The following is an 18,336-nucleotide window of genomic DNA, read 5'->3' on the forward strand; positions in this document are numbered from 1 at the left end:
GGATGCTTGCAACCTCCGTATGAGGGGCCTTTCCCTGTTGTTAGTCGCTCAGGAAAAACTGCGACTATCCAAATGCATGGTAGGCAGGCTACTGTTTCCAACGATCATCTCAAACCTGCATACACCATCCATGACATCGTTCCAGAGGACCATGACATACCACGTCCTGCTGCTGGGATGGCCGCTCCAATGAATCATCTGCATGTCAACATCGTGCCTCCCCAAACTGCAACACGTCGATCCGGCCGCCAAGTCCGCTTTCCTAACCACCTGCAAGGTGGTTTCTCGTAACTTGTGCGCAAGTCACTGGCAGGGGGGTACTGTGGCGGTACATCTCGAAGACATCTACCGCGCTACGCCAACCATGTGGCTATCAGCACCGGCTGTCCCGTCGGTGTTTGTACACCCCTGGGCCAGAGGGCAGCGCGCACCCTCCAGGAGTCCCGTTAGCCCGGATGTCAAGGGGATTATCACCCCTCCTCCGCGCGGGCTAGCAGACTGGCGAGGAGGAAAGGAGAGACAGTTCGAGTCTGCCTCTTAGCACGAGTAGGCTGTTGTGCACTGTAGACACTTTTAAATTTCTTAGCGCACTCGATGGCGCAAATAAATAATGTGCAACAGTAAACCTATTGTTTATTCTAGCATGGCCTACCTGCCCCTCCCGAATAATCAGTAGCCTCTAGGCTACAGTATGCAAGCGATGTGTCAACTGGACCGCTGGTTTGTAAGTTACGGAATCAGAAATAAAGAATGAAAGCATAAGGATGTACGCAGTAGCGTGAATAAATCACAAGCAATTCGAGAAAATTCCCCACGCATTCAATCAAGTCGGAAATAATACTTGAACAGCTGTGTATATTCGGTGGGCATAGAAATTAAAATCTCTGCCAGTAATTCTGGTGTGCCCAAGAGAACTCTCGTGTGTCAGTTTCCCGGCGAATACGACATGCGCAGGAGGTATGGAAAACACGTCCTAGTCTGCGCTTCCTGTCAGGACGAGCGTAATTGAATGAGTGAGCGAAATTCGCGCGGGCTTATGTAACGAGATAAAAAAGAAAGAGCGAGCAACCGGAGGAAGCGAAGGTCGACTCGGAGGAGATAAGAGACGTGGGGGAACTTCAGTGGCGCGCGCGCTCTCGAGGGAGGCAGCACGACAAGATGGCGTCGCCGCGTCGCAGCGGCCTCGCGCCGGCGGTGCTGGCGGCCCTGCTCGCGGTTCTAGCGCGCGGCCACGGAGCGAGGATACTCGGCGTGTTCCCCGTGACGTCGGTGAGCCACTCCATGGTGTACAACCCGCTGATGGCTGCGCTCGCCCGGCGAGGCCACCAGGTGGTGGTGGTCACTCCGGTCCCGCTCGCCGACCCGCCCGCCAACTACACCCAGGTCGACCTGTCCGCGTTGCCCTTCGTCCGCGACGTGTTCGACGTCGCCGCGATGGCGGAGCGCGGGGAGACCTCGCGCTACGACCTGACGAGCGCCGTCATGGACTACGGGGTGTCGTTCTGCGACGAGATGCTGTCCCACGAGGGCGTCAGGAAGCTGGTGTCCCCCGACAGCGGGGAGCGCTTCGACCTGGTGCTCGTCGAGCAGTACTTCACCTTCTGCGCGTACGGCTTCGGGCACCGCTTCTCCGCGCCCATGATCGGGATCCTGTCCATGCCGCCCTACGGCGTGGGGCACGACTCGGTCGGCAACCCCACAACCGCCTCGTACATCCCGGAGATATACACGCCGCACGACGACGCCATGGGCTTCTGGAAGCGGCTGGACAACCTGGTGTACGGCCTGAGGTTCCGGCACCTCGTGCACGGTAGCACGCTCCCGCGGCAGCACGCCGTGGCGAGGAAGCACTTCGGGGCCTCGCTGCCCGGACTGTGGGAGCTGCACTACAACTGCAGCATGCTGTTCGTCAACTACGAGCCGAGCCTGCACCCTCCCCGGCCGCTGGTGCCCGCCGTGGTGCACTTCACGGGGCTGCACCTGGCCAAACCCGAGCCGCTGCCGCAGGTGTGCACCTACTGTGTACTCTCTCTGTTCTACAGTGCCACATGATGAGTAACACCTAGAGACAGGGGCGTAGCCAGGGGGGGGGGGTTAGGGGTTCAAACCCCCCCCCCTTTAGTACCAAATTTTTAATTGATTTCTTATTCATCACTCAAACAAATTTCATATTAAAATTAATAAAATTTTTACCATTACATTATTTAAATCTAAGTACCGAAAACTGCTAAAATAGCACTATTTTACACCTTAAAATCCTAATTTTCCCGGGGGAAGACCGCCGGACCCCCCACTTTCATACGCCGGGGGGGGGGGGGGGGGGAGGGGGGGTGAGCGGAATGTTTCTTAACACACCCCCCATACACAAATCCTGGCTACGCCACTGCCTAGAGACCGGAAAAATTTCGCAAATTCGTTTTGCGATAGGCTAAAATACAAATAGTTATACCTCAGTGCTGCCTCTGCTATTGGCTCGCAACTCACCCGGATGACTCTGGGCCAATGAGAAACACCCAAACCAAAGCTTTATCGAATCACAGGCTGCTACGTTGGGACGTCTCACAAGGCAGCAGCCAATGAGTGGGTGGCATTTGACCGAGTGTACGTAGAACTATGGAGTTCATTCTACAGGTCATTGAACCCGCGAATTTTTCCGGTCCCTAGAAATACCTGGTTTCACTCACTTCAACACTTTCAATTATACGCTGGGGAAGCAAAATAGGAACGGTTTAATTTAATGCAGTTTTTTGGACTTACGCCATTGAAGTTTTGCAGTGTTTGTTATGGGAAAAATTTCGAAAGTAAAAATATGACAAAATTTCACAGGAAACAAGACTGAATCAGCTGATTTTCGGACAAACTGAACCAACGATGAAACTAAACACGTATTGTCGACAACACAACGACGACAGCACGGACAAATAAAAGTTCAACATATAAATATCAGATAGCATAAGAATTCCGTTGAAGGAACTTAGTCATGAAAAAAAATAATGTAACAACACAGACGAACGTTTAGGTAAATAACGTATAGGTACGGTTGTAGAACCAAAATTTCAGCACCTATGCCCAAGTAGCATGCAAGTTTGATAAATATTAATGATTGACTAGAGTTAGTTAAGCATTGTTTAATATATTATATTTAAATATATATTTTAATGTGTTCCTTTGACAGTTTATATTTGAGGAGGTAAAAACAAGTAACACTAATTTCACAAAAGCGGAGAGGAAGTCTTATACATATTTTTTTTTCAGCGGAAATAAAGGTGAGGCTGTTTTTTATACCCTGAGGGAAAAAAGAAAAGAGTAATAAGTTCATCAGTTTTTTCTTTAGTACTTATTGAATCCGCAAAAATATAGAAGATAGTAAATTTGGTATATACGTGTAATCTTCTTTTAAAGTAAAGAAATCGACTGTCACATATTTTCTAAATTGTACCTATTTCTGATTACGTGAAACAAGGTGAAGTCTCATTTTATTTATAGCATAATTATTGCCATAAATTTTAACCAAATATAATACAAACAATAATGTTTAAGGGTGTGCAATCTAAATTTAAAATAAATAGACACATGTGTTACTTTTTCAGTACCTACTTTTATGAAAGTTATATTATTATATATAAATTATATAGTTATATAATTCACATATCCGAAAATACCTAAACGGGAAATAATAAATTTGCACATTTAATCATCTTTTGAACACTAATGCACTTTTTTTTATGTTACCTGTTGTATATCTATGGGGAGTCTGGGACAGGCTTCAGGCTAATACATGGTGCAGGTAAATGACTGGCTACCATATTGTATTTTGGTAACCTTGACCTTTGACCTTGACCTTTAATGTGATACCTCAATTGAAATGTGGTGACCCGATTTTAATTGGACAATACGATTAAATTTTCATCTTAAAAACACAATATATTAATAAATTAAACGAAAAGTTATTTCGCACGCCATGGAATTTTGAGATCTCGGTTAGATCCCGGCAAGGTAAATATAATAACATATTAAAAAAATATATTCAAATTAAAAAAAAACACATAACAGATGTCGGAAATACTAGGTTGGATTCTCGATGTAGGCCCTATGCCATTTTTAGTATCTAAAGGTCAACACACATACATGTAAACCATACAAAGTAGCAGAAAGAATTGAGTCTAAACAAATAAATTCTGTATAGCACTTTTTATACAAAAATGTAATGCTTAACGGTGTTGTGACAATCGCATTGTAAAAATCATTCGCATAACTTTTGACCGTGGATGGAAACTGGGAAAGTTTTGATGTGAATTTCTTTTAACACCACCTTTCCGTGACCTCGTTTGGATAAAAACAGATAAGGACAATTCCAATACATATAGAAATAGGGCGTTGCTAAGGTCTCGACTGCATTTATCTATAGCTCTTTTGTGAGCTGGTGTTACGAAGTCAGAGCTGATAAAATAGGTTCCAAAGTACAAAACTTAGATAGGTTCTTTCACAATGCAACATTTTATGAAATGGAGGAAATTCGCCATTGAGTTATTTATTCAAGCTTTCATTTGCGATGTTTATAGTATTTATTGGCAAGACACAAATATGTAGCCATTATTAAAAAAAGTTGTTTTAAATTTTTATTACAATTTAAAGTTTGTCCCTTTTTAACGCGGTATTATAAAAAACTTTTATTTTTATGGGAAAAAATTTATTCCATCAATGTAAAACGAATAAATAATGAAAACATATTTTACTTCTTCAATTTACAAATATATAAATTGATAAAGTTAAACTTTCAAATAAAAATTTTAATGACTTATGTAGTTACGGTTACGCCATTAACAAAAACATATAGGTTCTTACGAATTTGAGTGTTTTCTATTATGTATTTTTATAAACATTTTCACCCATTATAGTCAGAGTTTATACATTTTTATATAATATAGTTGTTAAAGCCAAATTTGCATTAAAGTTTTAGGTTACTTGTGATAGTTAAAAGGCAAATTTAATTGAAACTAAAATACTTCAAAAACAAAGTGAATTATTTGTTCAGATAGTTATTGGAATTGCATGTAAGATTAAACTATAGCTTTTTAAAGATATAATTCTTCAAAAAATGTTCTAAATATTTTCATTAGTCTTTAGTTTTTAGAGGACTGGTGGCATTTCAGGCAAACTGATACTCAAAAATACATTTTTTTTTTTTAAATTCTAAACTGAAGTCCCTCTTTTTATTGGTAAATTTCATCAAATAAAAAATTCAGTTCCCATATAAAATAAGAAATGTGATTCCATATCCACTAAGGTAAATCAACACAGGCATACAATAAACAATCATGGCGCCTTTTGTAGTAGAACACACCACAGATACAATGTTACTTGAACCGATCTGGTGATTCACTTAACAGGGTCACTGTGTTGATGTTATAAGACTTTACATTTCCAAATGCGGCCAATCAGGTTTGATTCAATTTAGGAACAACCCTCGATTATTATTTTTTTTTGGAAAATGTGTATTTTATTGATGGTCGTAGAGTTTTCTCGGATCCGACATATTTTTTTCATCTGCTAGAGGGTGCTATTGTCATTTAAGTTTAATTTTCACCCGCAAGAGTGCAGTAATTATTTTATACTGTAGTCTGTAGAGACCACCATCTTGACTTTTGGCCGCCATCTTGGAAATCTGTATTTATTTACCTATTAATTCGGAAAAATTCCAATATGCATTAAAAATTCTTCAATTAATATACTATTTGGTTCGATCAAATACAGCGCTTGGTTCGATACTTTATCGATGCAAAAATTTTAATTTTATGCGAAAAAATTTTAATTTCAATAAATATGGTGGAAAGTCCAAAAAGAGACCTAAATTACTCTACTACCAACCTCCAGTAAAAATTAAACTAACATGGTGGTAGCAACCTCTAGAGACGAAAACAATATGGTGGATCCAAGATGGCGTCCTCCAGCAGACGAAAACAAGATGTAGGACGTGACGTCATACTAGCTGGTGATATATGTACATTGGCATTAGTGGTGGAAGATCTGTCTGCCAGTGGCTTCCGTGGAGGAAGAATTCATCGCCATTTTTTGCCTCACCGGGTTTTAGTATTTAAATTTTTTTAATAAATAAATTCATCCATTTTTTCAATAATTGCGAAATTCGATGATGGACAGTTTTCAAAAACTTTTTGATTAAAATGGTGTTAGTTAATTTTTTTATTATTGTTACAATTTTTCAGTATTTTCTAGCATAAAAAATTACGGATTTTCAAGATGGCGACCCTAACGAAAATTGCAACGATAAAGCCATAATTCAAAATGGTAACCATGAAATCCTAATGGTCAAGGTCGTGACCTCGGCACTTTATGGCTGCTAGCTTTTAGAAGCCTTAAGCCACTTTTAAAACATTTTTTCTCTAAGGCAAAAGTCTTTTGAGGTTTTTCAAATTCAATTTTTTCTTCTTAATTTTTTGCGGGGTTTTCCCTCGAAAATGAATTTTTTTTATGGATTTTATGGGATAGTGTTTTTCCAAAAAAAAAAAAAACTGAAATTTTTGGTGGATTTTGGCGATTTGTTTTGCCAATTTTGAGTCTTTTTGGCAAATTTTGAAAGTCAAGGTCATCCAAGATGGCCGCTGCGACGTCACAATCCAAAATGGCGGACATCAGCTCCTGGCTCCTCATTCCTACTCCTGTTTCCACACCGGCCAACATATAGGTACTACAGCGGTGGTTAGCAGGACATCTAGTAGTTCCGAAATGTTCATTTAATAATGAGTGGCTTGACGATATATCCTAAGCGGCCGTGGTATTCATGAAAATGTTTGTTCCAAACTGTTTAGATAAGAATGAGTTGCTTAACGTTTGAATGTTCCTTCACGCCCGAAGTTAGCAGGATATCTTGTTGTTCCGTAGTGTTCAGTTAAGAAAGATTATTTCTCCCTGGCCGAGGTTAACAGGACATCTAGTTACTTAAATGTTCATATTAGAATGAGTGGTTTAACGATATATTCCGAGTTTTTGTCGTTAGCAGAACTTCCGTTAGTTCTGAAGTGATCTGATAAGATTTATTGGCTTAACAATAAATCCTCCATATCATAGTAAGTGGGACATTCAGTTGTTCCAAATTATCAGATAAGATAGACTGGTCTATAAGTTAATAATCACGAATTTATAAAGCAGGACATTGAACTGTTCCGAAATATTTCAATAACATTGAATGTTAAACAAATGATCCTTTACAGCTTCCAGCAGTTAATTAGTGCTCGGATAAGAGATAGTAGATTACAGTTTTATATCTCGGTAACTGTAGTTATCCATGCTGTTTTGTAGTATTTAAATATAATGAATGGCAAACCTACTGACCCTCCAATGATGTAATTATCAGAATTCAAGAAATTACTAATTATTTAGATAATAGATATTGACTTAGCGATTAAGCCACCATATGCATAGTTAGAAGGACCAATAGCAGTTTTTAATTGTTTAAATAAGAGGTTGTTACTTATAGGTGGATCTGTTTTAAGCAAAACATCAAGGTTTTCAGGAGTGTTCAGTTAATTATTAGTGGGTTATAAGTTTTTTTTATCAAATGGTGGTGAACAGAACGTCTAGCCTGAATGGAAAATTCTCATTTGATATTTTTGGCTTAAATAATGATCTTCCACGACCACGACACCCAGTTATTTGTAAATGTTCAGTTGATAGCTAGCGGCGATTGTTATGCTCTTAAAGTTTCAGTTGGCATGTCATCCAACTGTTTCAAAACATTCAGATGAGAGTAAGTGGCCCATAAGGTGATCCTCACTGTGCTGTTACATGACTTTCCCACGCACAGAAAGTGTATTGTTTTTATTATAAATAAAATTTTTAAATTATTATTATTATTTGTTGACATTTATATGTTTTGCTCTATTGTTGTGTATTTGGACATATCTACGACTACCATACTCTATGGCGTAGCCCAAGTGACTTTGAAGCTCAATTAGCAAGACCCCTCTAGGGAGCAATTGATTGAAACGGCAAATATAACTTTTTCTACGTAATTTGCATAACAGAACTTTCATTGTTGAAAAATCAAGTTTTAAATTTAAGACATTTTAGCATATTAAGTTGTATTGTTAAGTGTCTGTATTTTGTTTTGATGTGAAAATTAAGTCAACGATCTTTGGGTCTCGGCCAATGAGAGGCCATGTTACTTAAGATAAGCGTCATTACTGAAATTAAGAGAAAAAGTCTTGGAATAACGACGGCGTTGGCTAGACAGCCTGGGTTTCAATCCCCTTAAAAATCTGAAATATCTCCGAGCTAATTAGATCATCCTATTACTAGGATGTTTTCAATCGTCGTTTGAAACATAATTACATGTTGTTTAAATAGGGCACGTCCTATATGACGTGTAATTAGGAGTGAATTACCGTGAGTAAAATACTGACTCATGATGCTATCCTGAATGAACTGTTTTTTTCTGCATACAGGTATTTTAATATTGCCAACGGACATATAAACATTGAATTTTGAGCTGAACACAGTAAAGCCCTACTGAGATAAACATTTGTTATAGCCAATTACGATTCTGATCTACACTTTATTTAGTTCTAACCCAGAGGTGAAATGAGACGGAGCTCTCATGATGCTCTACCACAACTACACACTGAATTCAGCCGAGGTACACTAAATTAAATTGAATTACGAAGATAATAAACAGTATTTTTTTTCACACTAAATTCGATTCTGGATTGAGAGTAACAGACACAATTTATTTGAACTTATGAACTTTTGTTGTGTTTTATCATGTGTGCAACATACTTCCTTTTATTTAAGAAAACATATTAGTATACCACTGGTCCAACCATTAGCTATCTATATTTTGTCTGATTAAAGATTGTTTGTTTGATCCTATGTTACCCTGCTATCATTTTACAGTGTATATGTTTGTTTTCTTAATGACCTTAAATTACATGTTGTCAACCTCATGCCAACTCTAGATTCGAAGTGTGCAATTATTTATTTTTTTCTCTTATGTACCAAACTACACTAGTCCCATCATAGTAACAAAGTTAAGTTGTACATAAGGGTGGCGCCCATATATAAATTAAAAATAACCAAAGAGTATATACTCGACAGAGTAATAACTATCCAGAGAGAACTATTAGTATTATTCATAATATTAATAATTATTATTTATAATATTGTTATTCCTGACAGCTTAGTTCAGAGTATAGTTATATGCTATATAAGAGTTCAGAGAGAGTTCCCTTTTCATCACGTTTGAAGTCAGCAGGAATTGCATATCTCCAAAGTGTCCAGATAATAGAGAAGGTATTATAGGTTCATCTTCCACAGATGTATTCATCAGGGCATCCAGCAGTTCCGAAGTGCTCATATAAGAGCGGGTGCCTCAAAAGGTGATCCTCCACCAACATGTGTCTCAGGTCATCCAGCTGTTTCAAAATGTTCAGACGAGGGTGGCCTATAAGGTGATCCTCACGTTTGAAGCAGCAGGAATTGCAGGTACATCTTCCGCAGATGTATTCATCAGGGCATCCAGCAGTTCCGAAGTGCTTATATAAGAGGGAGTGCCTCAAAAGATGATCTTCCACTAACATGTGCCTCAGGTCATCCAGCTGTTTCAAAATGTTCAGACGAGAGTGGCCTATAAGGTGATCCTCACGTCTGAAGTCAGCAGGAATTGCAGGTTCCATCTTCTACAGATGTATTCATCAGAGCATCCAGCGGTTCCGAAGTGCTCATATAAGAGGGAGTGCCTCAAAAGGTGATCATCCACTAATATGTGTCGGAGGTCATCCAGTTGTTCCAAAATGTTCAGACCAAAGTGGCCTATAAGGTGATCCTCACGTCTGAAGTCAGCAGGAATTGCAGGTTCCATATTCTACAGATGTATTCATCAGGGGCATTCAGCAGTTCCGATGTGTTCATATAAGAGGGAGTGCCACTAACATGTGTCGCAGGACATCCAACGGTTCCTGGACTCGGCCCCGAAAGGCGCGATATACATAAGCCTGGGCAGCAATGTGCGAAGCGACAAGCTGGGCGCCAGGAGCCGGGCAGTGTTCCTGAAGGCCTTCGCCGAGCTGCGAGGTTTCCACGTGCTCTGGAAGTTCGAGTCGGACGACCTCCCAGGGCTGCCCGGCAATGTCCTGATTCGCAAGTGGCTGCCGCAGCAGGACATACTGCGTGAGTCTCGGCGGCTGCTGAACATGCCCGCCAATTGATGTGGCTTTAGAGATAGCAGCACACGGCAACATGTAACAAATATGTTATGTAGAATACGGTAATGGTAATGACCATTCGTGTTGATCCCGGAAGAGGAGTACAGGAGGGCCCTAACCCCTCTGGAACCAAGCAGTCCCTCATTTATGGGAAATTCCTGCGCTTGCAAAAGCATGACTGTGAAACGGGGTTGATAAACTTAAACATAAGAACTATGTTACATGGAAACTTTCTTCATATTTTATAGTTTTCTGTTGATTGCTATCACTTAGACCAAAAGTGGGGATTATACAACACACAAGCACCCAATCCAGAGATAACTCGTGTCGTTAACCAAACGAGAAAAACTCTCGGGCGTCTCCTCACCCCATCTTTCGGCGAATTTACGCGAGCCACCCCTCCTCCCTTGCCGATCCTACAGATTTGCGCATCTGTTACTGACTGACTGTAATAAAAAAAAATTCTGTGATCGTCTTTCTACCAACATTATCTTTCTTTTAGGTTTTATGAATTCAATTTAAAAATTTTATACCGGATTGAGTAGCTACTGACTTAATTTGACAACAAGATTTTTACTGTTTACCAGCGTAAAGGTGTATGCAATAAGGAAATATGATTCTATGTTGTCTAAGATGCACAACAAACATTTATTTTACGTACCCTGATCATCATCACAACATTTTCCTGGCGTGATATTCAGGGAACCACTGGGAACCGAAATCAGGATGCCGGATCAGCACTCAATCCTGGCTCCTTTGCAGTGCGAGTCCAGTGTCTAATGGGCCAATGTGGTTGAGTGATATTTTCTCGGGTGACTACCGTTTTCTTAATCTATTTATTTATTCTTTTTAAGTACCATTCTCGACTTATCACCCCTCAATGTAACTTATGAAAATGATTTTGGACTTTGAAGCCTTAGTTCAGTCGCTGATTTTCGCTAGTGTCTCGCCGCGGCGCTAGCTCACCTAGCTTTATCCCCAAGTCAAAGTAAACTTTTGCAGAAACGTAATCAGTAGTGTACAACTGGCACTATCTCTTTTTTTTTAAAACCGGGAAAATGTATTTATTTATTTATTTCGAAGTTCAATGATGGAATCGACAAAGCTGCACGTTGCACACATTGCAAAAAATTAATTTCTATTATAATAGACTTAATTTGTTATCAACTTTTAATGTCACATTGACAAAAATGCCTTTAGAAACCGAGACCTAATATTACAAATCTCAATAATGGACCTAATTAAATTGGTGGAAACAAATGCAATCAACGTTCCTAGTGGGACGAATTAAATAAAATAAGATTTACTCATTAATTCATTTTCAAAATTTTCAAAATTATTTTCCAGAACAGCTCAATAAATACAAAGGTACTGTTTTGTAGATAAAAGTGTAAGTACACTACAAAAGTTTAATAATTATTTAAATATGTTTTTATAAGAACAGCTGCAGCTGTAGTACATAACATTTTCTTCGTCTGTTAATGTTTGTCTTTTGATATATGTTTTCACTAAAGAATCTTTTTCACTCCATGAAAAAGTGGGCTAGCTTCTGGGTTAACCACATTTCTCACATACGATGTTTTTATTTTTTTAAACACGGAACAATGATAAATGACTATTTTATAAACAATTTCTTGAAGTAGAGTAGGACTGTAGCCACGTGTCTTCCAAAATTATAAAAGTATTATTGTACATTTCATTTCAATAAGAGTTATTAATACCAGATTTTTAGAGGAAGAGAATTATATGTCTTAACCACGGTAAAATTAAATGTGCCGGTTTGTTTTCGTGTGTGTGGGTGTAGTATTATATCGCCATTAAAATTATTTGTTTTCCATAAACAAACTTTACTTAATCGACCGTAACAACTTTCAACACACACATTTATAGGCCTACCTTAAGCAAGAAATATAACAAGTTTTTTGAGAGTTGTATAGACTCAAAAGTGTGTTTAAAATTTCCTAATTTGACTTTGGTAAAGCAAAGGATACAATTCAGAGGAATGATAGAAGGGAAAATTGATAGACTGATATAAGTAGTTTCCCTTGAGCAGTCGTTAGCGTTTAGTAGTAAATTCACTTTTGAGAATTACTACAATTTTAATATACTGTCGGTGAACCTTAAGTCATATCCTTGGAAAAATTCTTCAATGTATGATCTCTGACCTAACTAAGGAGAATTGTCAATGTTAGATATTCAAAAATTGTATTGTCATAAAAACGTTGACACCATAATGATTCCTTTTGGTTCCTATCTCTTGCTCTCAACATGTAAAATGTGTAATTAACCACATGTAATAAACTGAAGAATTTTAAAGCCCTCGGCAATGAATAAAGCACTGATAATATATGTATGTGCCTGACCTTTAAACACATGAACTTTTCACTTAGGTATCCTTTAAAGAACATATTTTTAGGGTCTTTTTTTCCCTTGAGAACACAATTGTAACAATATCATAGTGTGTATTTTTATAACGTGGCCAAATATACCTTGCAATTTAGTGTTTTCTTTTGTAACATTTTCAGGACATCCGAAGGTGAAGTTATTCATAATGCAAGGAGGACTGCAGAGTCTAGAAGAGGCCATCGATAGTGGAGTTCCTGTCATCGGCATACCTTTCTTCTCGGATCAGTTTCACAACTTGAAAAGGATAGTGAAGAAAGGGATAGGAGTGAGACTGGACATCCAAGATATCACCAAAGAAAAGTTAATTAACGCTACGAAGCAAATTTTGCAGGATGACAGGTAACATTTCACGTTATAAATATTTCATTTTGAAATTTTTTTCTATAAATATTTTTATCATATACGTATGTGAACTTGTTATCTATGACAGCAGAATACCGAGCATAACAGTTTTAATACATTTCAAACATTAATTTGCTCTGTAAATGTAAAATCTAGCATTATATGAATACTTTATTTTTATTATTTCCTATCTCGATGATATAGTTTCTGAAATGTCATATATATTATCGCAATTTTAGTACTCATTCCCCAAAAATATATAAGACACTAAACACGAGATATTATTTGAAATGGCCAAACTTTATTAGCTTCAAGAAAATTTATAAATTATGAAATATGCTTTCTGATAAAAAGAAATATTGCAAATTGAACTAGGTATATAAACTATAAACCAATGTTGTGAATTTCGGTTCTGTTCAAGTATTTACTTCATTATTTACATTCTACCTGATGCAGACAACAACTCTAAAAGTAGGCTCTACGTGGTTTTAGTGAATTCATTTTGCAATAGTTTATTTTAACATATCTGAATTTATTTCACTGTTCCCAATCTTTCAATCATAAAAATGTTTTGAGAAAGTGCAGACGAATGATTGCGTACAGTATTTTTATTAACATTAAATTAGAAATATAAAAAATAGACATTCCTAGAAAATATCTTCTGTCAATTGTAAATAAATTAATATGTACATATTAAACAAATGTATGTACTCAGTTAAACTTCCATATTTGCTAACAACATCATAAGCAAAACATTAATACCATGATTTCTAAACCTAAAATCAAAAATTAATTTTTTATCTTATTTTTATAATGTACCCGAAAAAAACAACACTGAACAACAAAACAAGCAAAACATTAATACCATGATTTCTAAACCTAATATCAAAAATTAATTTTTTATCTTCTTTTTATAATGTACCCGAAAAAAACAACACTATTATCAATCCTTGTTTTCATCTCTTGTTACAGACAACTTAAAAAAAATACTTAAAGAAATTAAATATATTTTTTAATGTATTGGATAGACCGTTCTACTAAACTGATTCTAAATCCGGTAAGCATTCCAATGTTGTTCTATATCACTAAACAAAAACATAAAAAATGGATATTTTACCCTATCCGCTGAACTGGAATGGCGAAAGTGTGCACTCTACCCTTCTGACGAAGCTAAATTTAGAAGCCCATTGTCATAAACACGTCGTTCGGAACTCTTCATTACCTCGGAGGTCACGTGGTTTCCATCGTTACTGTGTGAAAACATGCGATGCAAACTTCACTTGGAAATTTTTATAGCCACGAATACCGTCCAGCTCTATCTCAATCACTTCCCTAACTAATTTCATGGCCAAGCGATTGTTTGGCGCCTTACCACAGGTTATTTTCTAATAATCCTCGAATTTCTCTCTACTGCGCTCTAAGTTTGTGTCGATAATCACCAAGTTGTCACGAGTTGTAATGCAGAACTTGCGTGCTGAATTCGGTGAAAATGCCACACCTAAAATGACCAATCTTCTATCCCAGCATAACTGGCGAAGTTAAAATTTATGAGCACCGATTCGGGTGACCATTAGTTTGGAACCTACTGTGATCTTGGAGGTCTCGTTGCATTCGTGCATAACAATGTGATGTGAAATCCCAACGTAGGTCAAACCGTTTTGTCAAATTTTAGTCTGGCACAGCATACGGCACATTTTCCCCCCCTTTTCCAACTTATAACGCCTGTGAGGTAATGAGGTATGGAAACCCTACAGTTCAGATATGGGCCGAAATGCTTCTCAGCCCAACCCTTCACGCCTAATTATGCTGATTTTTCCAACATCCATGAATGGCTGACCTGCATAATGCGTTTACTTTGGGAATCGGCCAGTATTTTGTAGAGATTGGCACCACGACAAACTCCCTTGAATGAAGTTTAAATTCTCGGTTAGGCTGGCCCAGGTACCTAAAACCTGCTAGAGACAAGGAAAAAACCCTGGGGCTTAGAAATGCTGGACGACATGTAGTGGACCATTACAATTTTTTACGCAAGACTTAGGTACGCAGGTGTGCAACCCACTGCAACCCAACTGTCTGCTAGTCAGCACAAAAAATAGTGGATGGTTCTACCCTAATCCTTATGTTGCCTTGTTATACCAGTGTGAGGCAGGGATAAAAATAGAGAATGTGTTTTTTGGAAATGTATTAGTTTCTCTTTTCGCGCAGTTTCCGGGAAAACATCCGTCGCCTGAAGGCCATCATGAACGACCAGCCGCAGACTTCCATGGAGAAAGTGATCTGGTGGACGGAGTACGTGATACGTCACCGTGGCACCAAGCACTTGCGCACGGCAGCCCTCGACTTGCAGTGGTACCAACTCCTGCTGCTGGACGTGGTGGCAGCTCTGCTTCTGGCCGTCCTGTTGGCATGCCTGGTGCTGTGGAGGGCCACCGGGTTCGTGTGGAGGAAGCTACGGGCACCTGCTGTCCGCAAGCAGAAGAACAACTGAATGACTACAAGTTCTCCGGTGACAAAACATTGCGGCGGTGACGACCGGCCATCTTGATGCAGTGAAATGGCGGCCATGTTGTTGTGAAAGAAATCCGCTGACACTGCCCGTCCAGAAGCAGACGAAAAAACTAGCTGAATGCAATCTCTCCAGTGCTGGTACTTTCTGCAAGGCGCGGTAACGACTCCCCCCCCCCCCCCCCCCCCCCCCATTTTTTTATCGTTGCACTATTGGCCATACTTGTGCCGTGTTAGGGCCTGGTTCGTGTGGTGGAATCTGCTGTTGCCTAAGACGCGACTGCAGACGATGAATTATCCAGGACATCTGCCCAGGCAGAAGATTTTGCTCTTCGGACGTTTTAAAACATTATTTCTAGTGTTCACGTTCAATTCAGTTCCTCAGTTAGAGTTCCACCTTGGGGTGGGTTCTTTTACGATAAGATTGTTTCCAAGCCAACTTCCTACTTTGCCTCATGGAATAACGTGGGTATGTGAAAAATCTCTTAAATAAAATAAATATTTTTTAATATTATATTTATAGCGCAGTTTCTTTTTCTCTCCAAGATGTTTCCTTCCCATACAAATAAATATATGCTTATTGTTAAATTTTGTGCATTTATTTTTTTAACCCACGACAAGCAACACATTAAAACGAAACTTATTGAAAAGCTGTATAGCTACCACCAGTATATTAAAAAAAAATACGACTTTATAGTTATAAGCTAGTTGATGGGAACAATTGTTTTAAATTAATTAAATCTAAATCGTATGATAGATATTATATTATTCTATATATGTATTATATACTTATAGTTAGATACATTTATCTATGTTTTACAATGGTTTTCACGTTTATAACCTAAAATAACATAATTTCCTTTATGAAAGAAGGAATTGCATGTATGGTTTTATACAAAATTTAAAATTGACTATTTACAAAGCAGTTAAAAATTTTTTAAGTACTGATGAGCAAACATGAAAATGTATAAAAATATTTAAAAATTACATTTGTATACATTTATAGTCTATATATTTACTAGGAGCGCTAGTTAACACTAATCGTATGCTAGAGAACGCTGCTTCCATCTTGTTTTCTGTACTCGATACCAGAAGCGCTAGCATCACATAGTACACACAACGATTGTCGCAGTGCACCTTCACCATATTAGTTTAATTATTACCTTCTAGAGAGTGCATTAGCATTTATTGCCAGGGCGACCGCTATCTTGTCGATTGTCTTGACCACCATTTTAAAAATCTATAATTATTTAGCCATAAATTCGGAAAACTAAAAAAAAAAATTATTAAAATTCACTCATTTATATATTGATTTATTTGATTCATTTAGATGCAAAAAAAATGATTTTTGGATTTATTTATTTTATTTTGACATTAAAGTGACTGGATCAAGAAATTAACAATGAAATTACAAATAAAAAATATTAGGACTCGCTTTGCCTTCTAAGGAAACTATATAAATCGGGAAACACTATTCATTTTTTTAGTTCATTGTACTTGTAGAATTCACATAATAATTTTCCTATTTATAATTTTGTTGTGTATTCCTTGTTCTTGTCACTTCCATGTTCAAATAAAATAAATATTTTGTTATTAAAATCACTTTTTTTGCTACCGAATTTCTTGCTAAATAATTACAAAGTTTCAAGATGGTGGTCAAGACGGTCGGCAAGATGGCGGACGCCCTGGAAATTAATACTAATGCACACTCTAGTGGGTAAAAATTAAACTAATATGGCGGAGACGCACTCCGACTCTCGTTGTGTGTACTATGTGACACTAGCGCTCCTGGTATAGAATACTGAAAACAAGATGGAGGCAGCGCTCTCTAGCAGACAATGAGTGTTAACTAGCGCTCCTAGTTACAAGTTCTTAAAGTAAATATAGCTGCCTGCAGCAGACGAAAACAAGATTTATGCAGTGATGTCATAAACCAAGATGATGGCCTCCAGCAAACGAAAACAATATTGCTGATGTTAAGTCATAATCTAAGATGGTGGCCTCCAGCAGACGAAATCAATATGACGGACGTGAAGCCATTGGAGGTGCCATAATATATACATTGGTAATAGTGGTGGGAGGTCAGTCTTTCGGTGGTCTCCGTGGTGGAAGTATCTGTTACCTTTTATATTTTGTCTTCACCGGGATCGAATTCAAGGCTCCATGACGTACGTGCGTTTTAAAATTAAATTTTATTAATAATTTATTAAAATTATTTTCTATAAAATTGAAATTTAGTCCCGATTTTTTAGCATAATAATTACGGATTTTCAAGATGGTCGGACGTTACGTCATAATTTCAAAATAACAGAACTATTTTTACTAAAACTTTATTAATTAATTATTTTGTATTGATTTAATTTTTTTTTCCTAATTTATAGCTTAATATTTACGGATTTGAATTGTTTTTTTTTTATTGATTTATTGTGGAAAATTTCCTAAAAAGTGGAAATTGTGGAAATTTTTAGCAAATTCAGTGTCTTTTTTTGGCAAATTTACGCAAATATTGAAGGACAAGATCTATGGTCAAAGTCAAGGTCATCCAATATGGCCGCATTGACGTCAAAATCTTAGTTGTCGAACAGTGCTATCGACACCACGCCACAGCACCAGTCCTAGGAAACAGATTTATATAAAACTATTATTTTTTCATGATCCTGATAACTGACGCGTTGATGTGTAAATCTTCGCTTTAGGTATATGGCATATGGTTGGAGTATTTTCGTGAATGCGACGGAAGTCGAGGAACGGAAATATTGTTACGAACGTGAGCAAGGCCGGAACACGTGCAGGTGCAGAGCTGGCTGGCGACTGCCGCAACATGATATGCACCGCGCGCGCCTGGAAGATAACAAGGATTGTCGCT

At 38.0% G+C, this 18,336-nt stretch overlaps 1 protein-coding gene across 1 annotated transcript; it reads left to right on the top strand.

Moving 5' to 3' along the window:
- Window positions 1–1,126: 1,126 nt before the first annotated feature.
- On the top strand, window positions 1,127–15,984 carry LOC134537195 (UDP-glucosyltransferase 2-like). Its single transcript, XM_063377462.1, has 4 exons — window positions 1,127–2,007; window positions 9,957–10,182; window positions 12,743–12,962; window positions 15,171–15,984. Exons 1-4 carry the CDS (start codon window positions 1,159–1,161, stop codon window positions 15,451–15,453), a joined length of 1,578 nt encoding a protein of 525 aa, XP_063233532.1. The 5' UTR covers window positions 1,127–1,158; the 3' UTR covers window positions 15,454–15,984.
- Window positions 15,985–18,336: the final 2,352 nt, after the last annotated feature.

This window comes from Bacillus rossius, chromosome 12, assembly GCF_032445375.1.
Source record: "Bacillus rossius redtenbacheri isolate Brsri chromosome 12, Brsri_v3, whole genome shotgun sequence".
NCBI lineage: Eukaryota > Metazoa > Arthropoda > Insecta > Phasmatodea > Bacillidae > Bacillus > Bacillus rossius.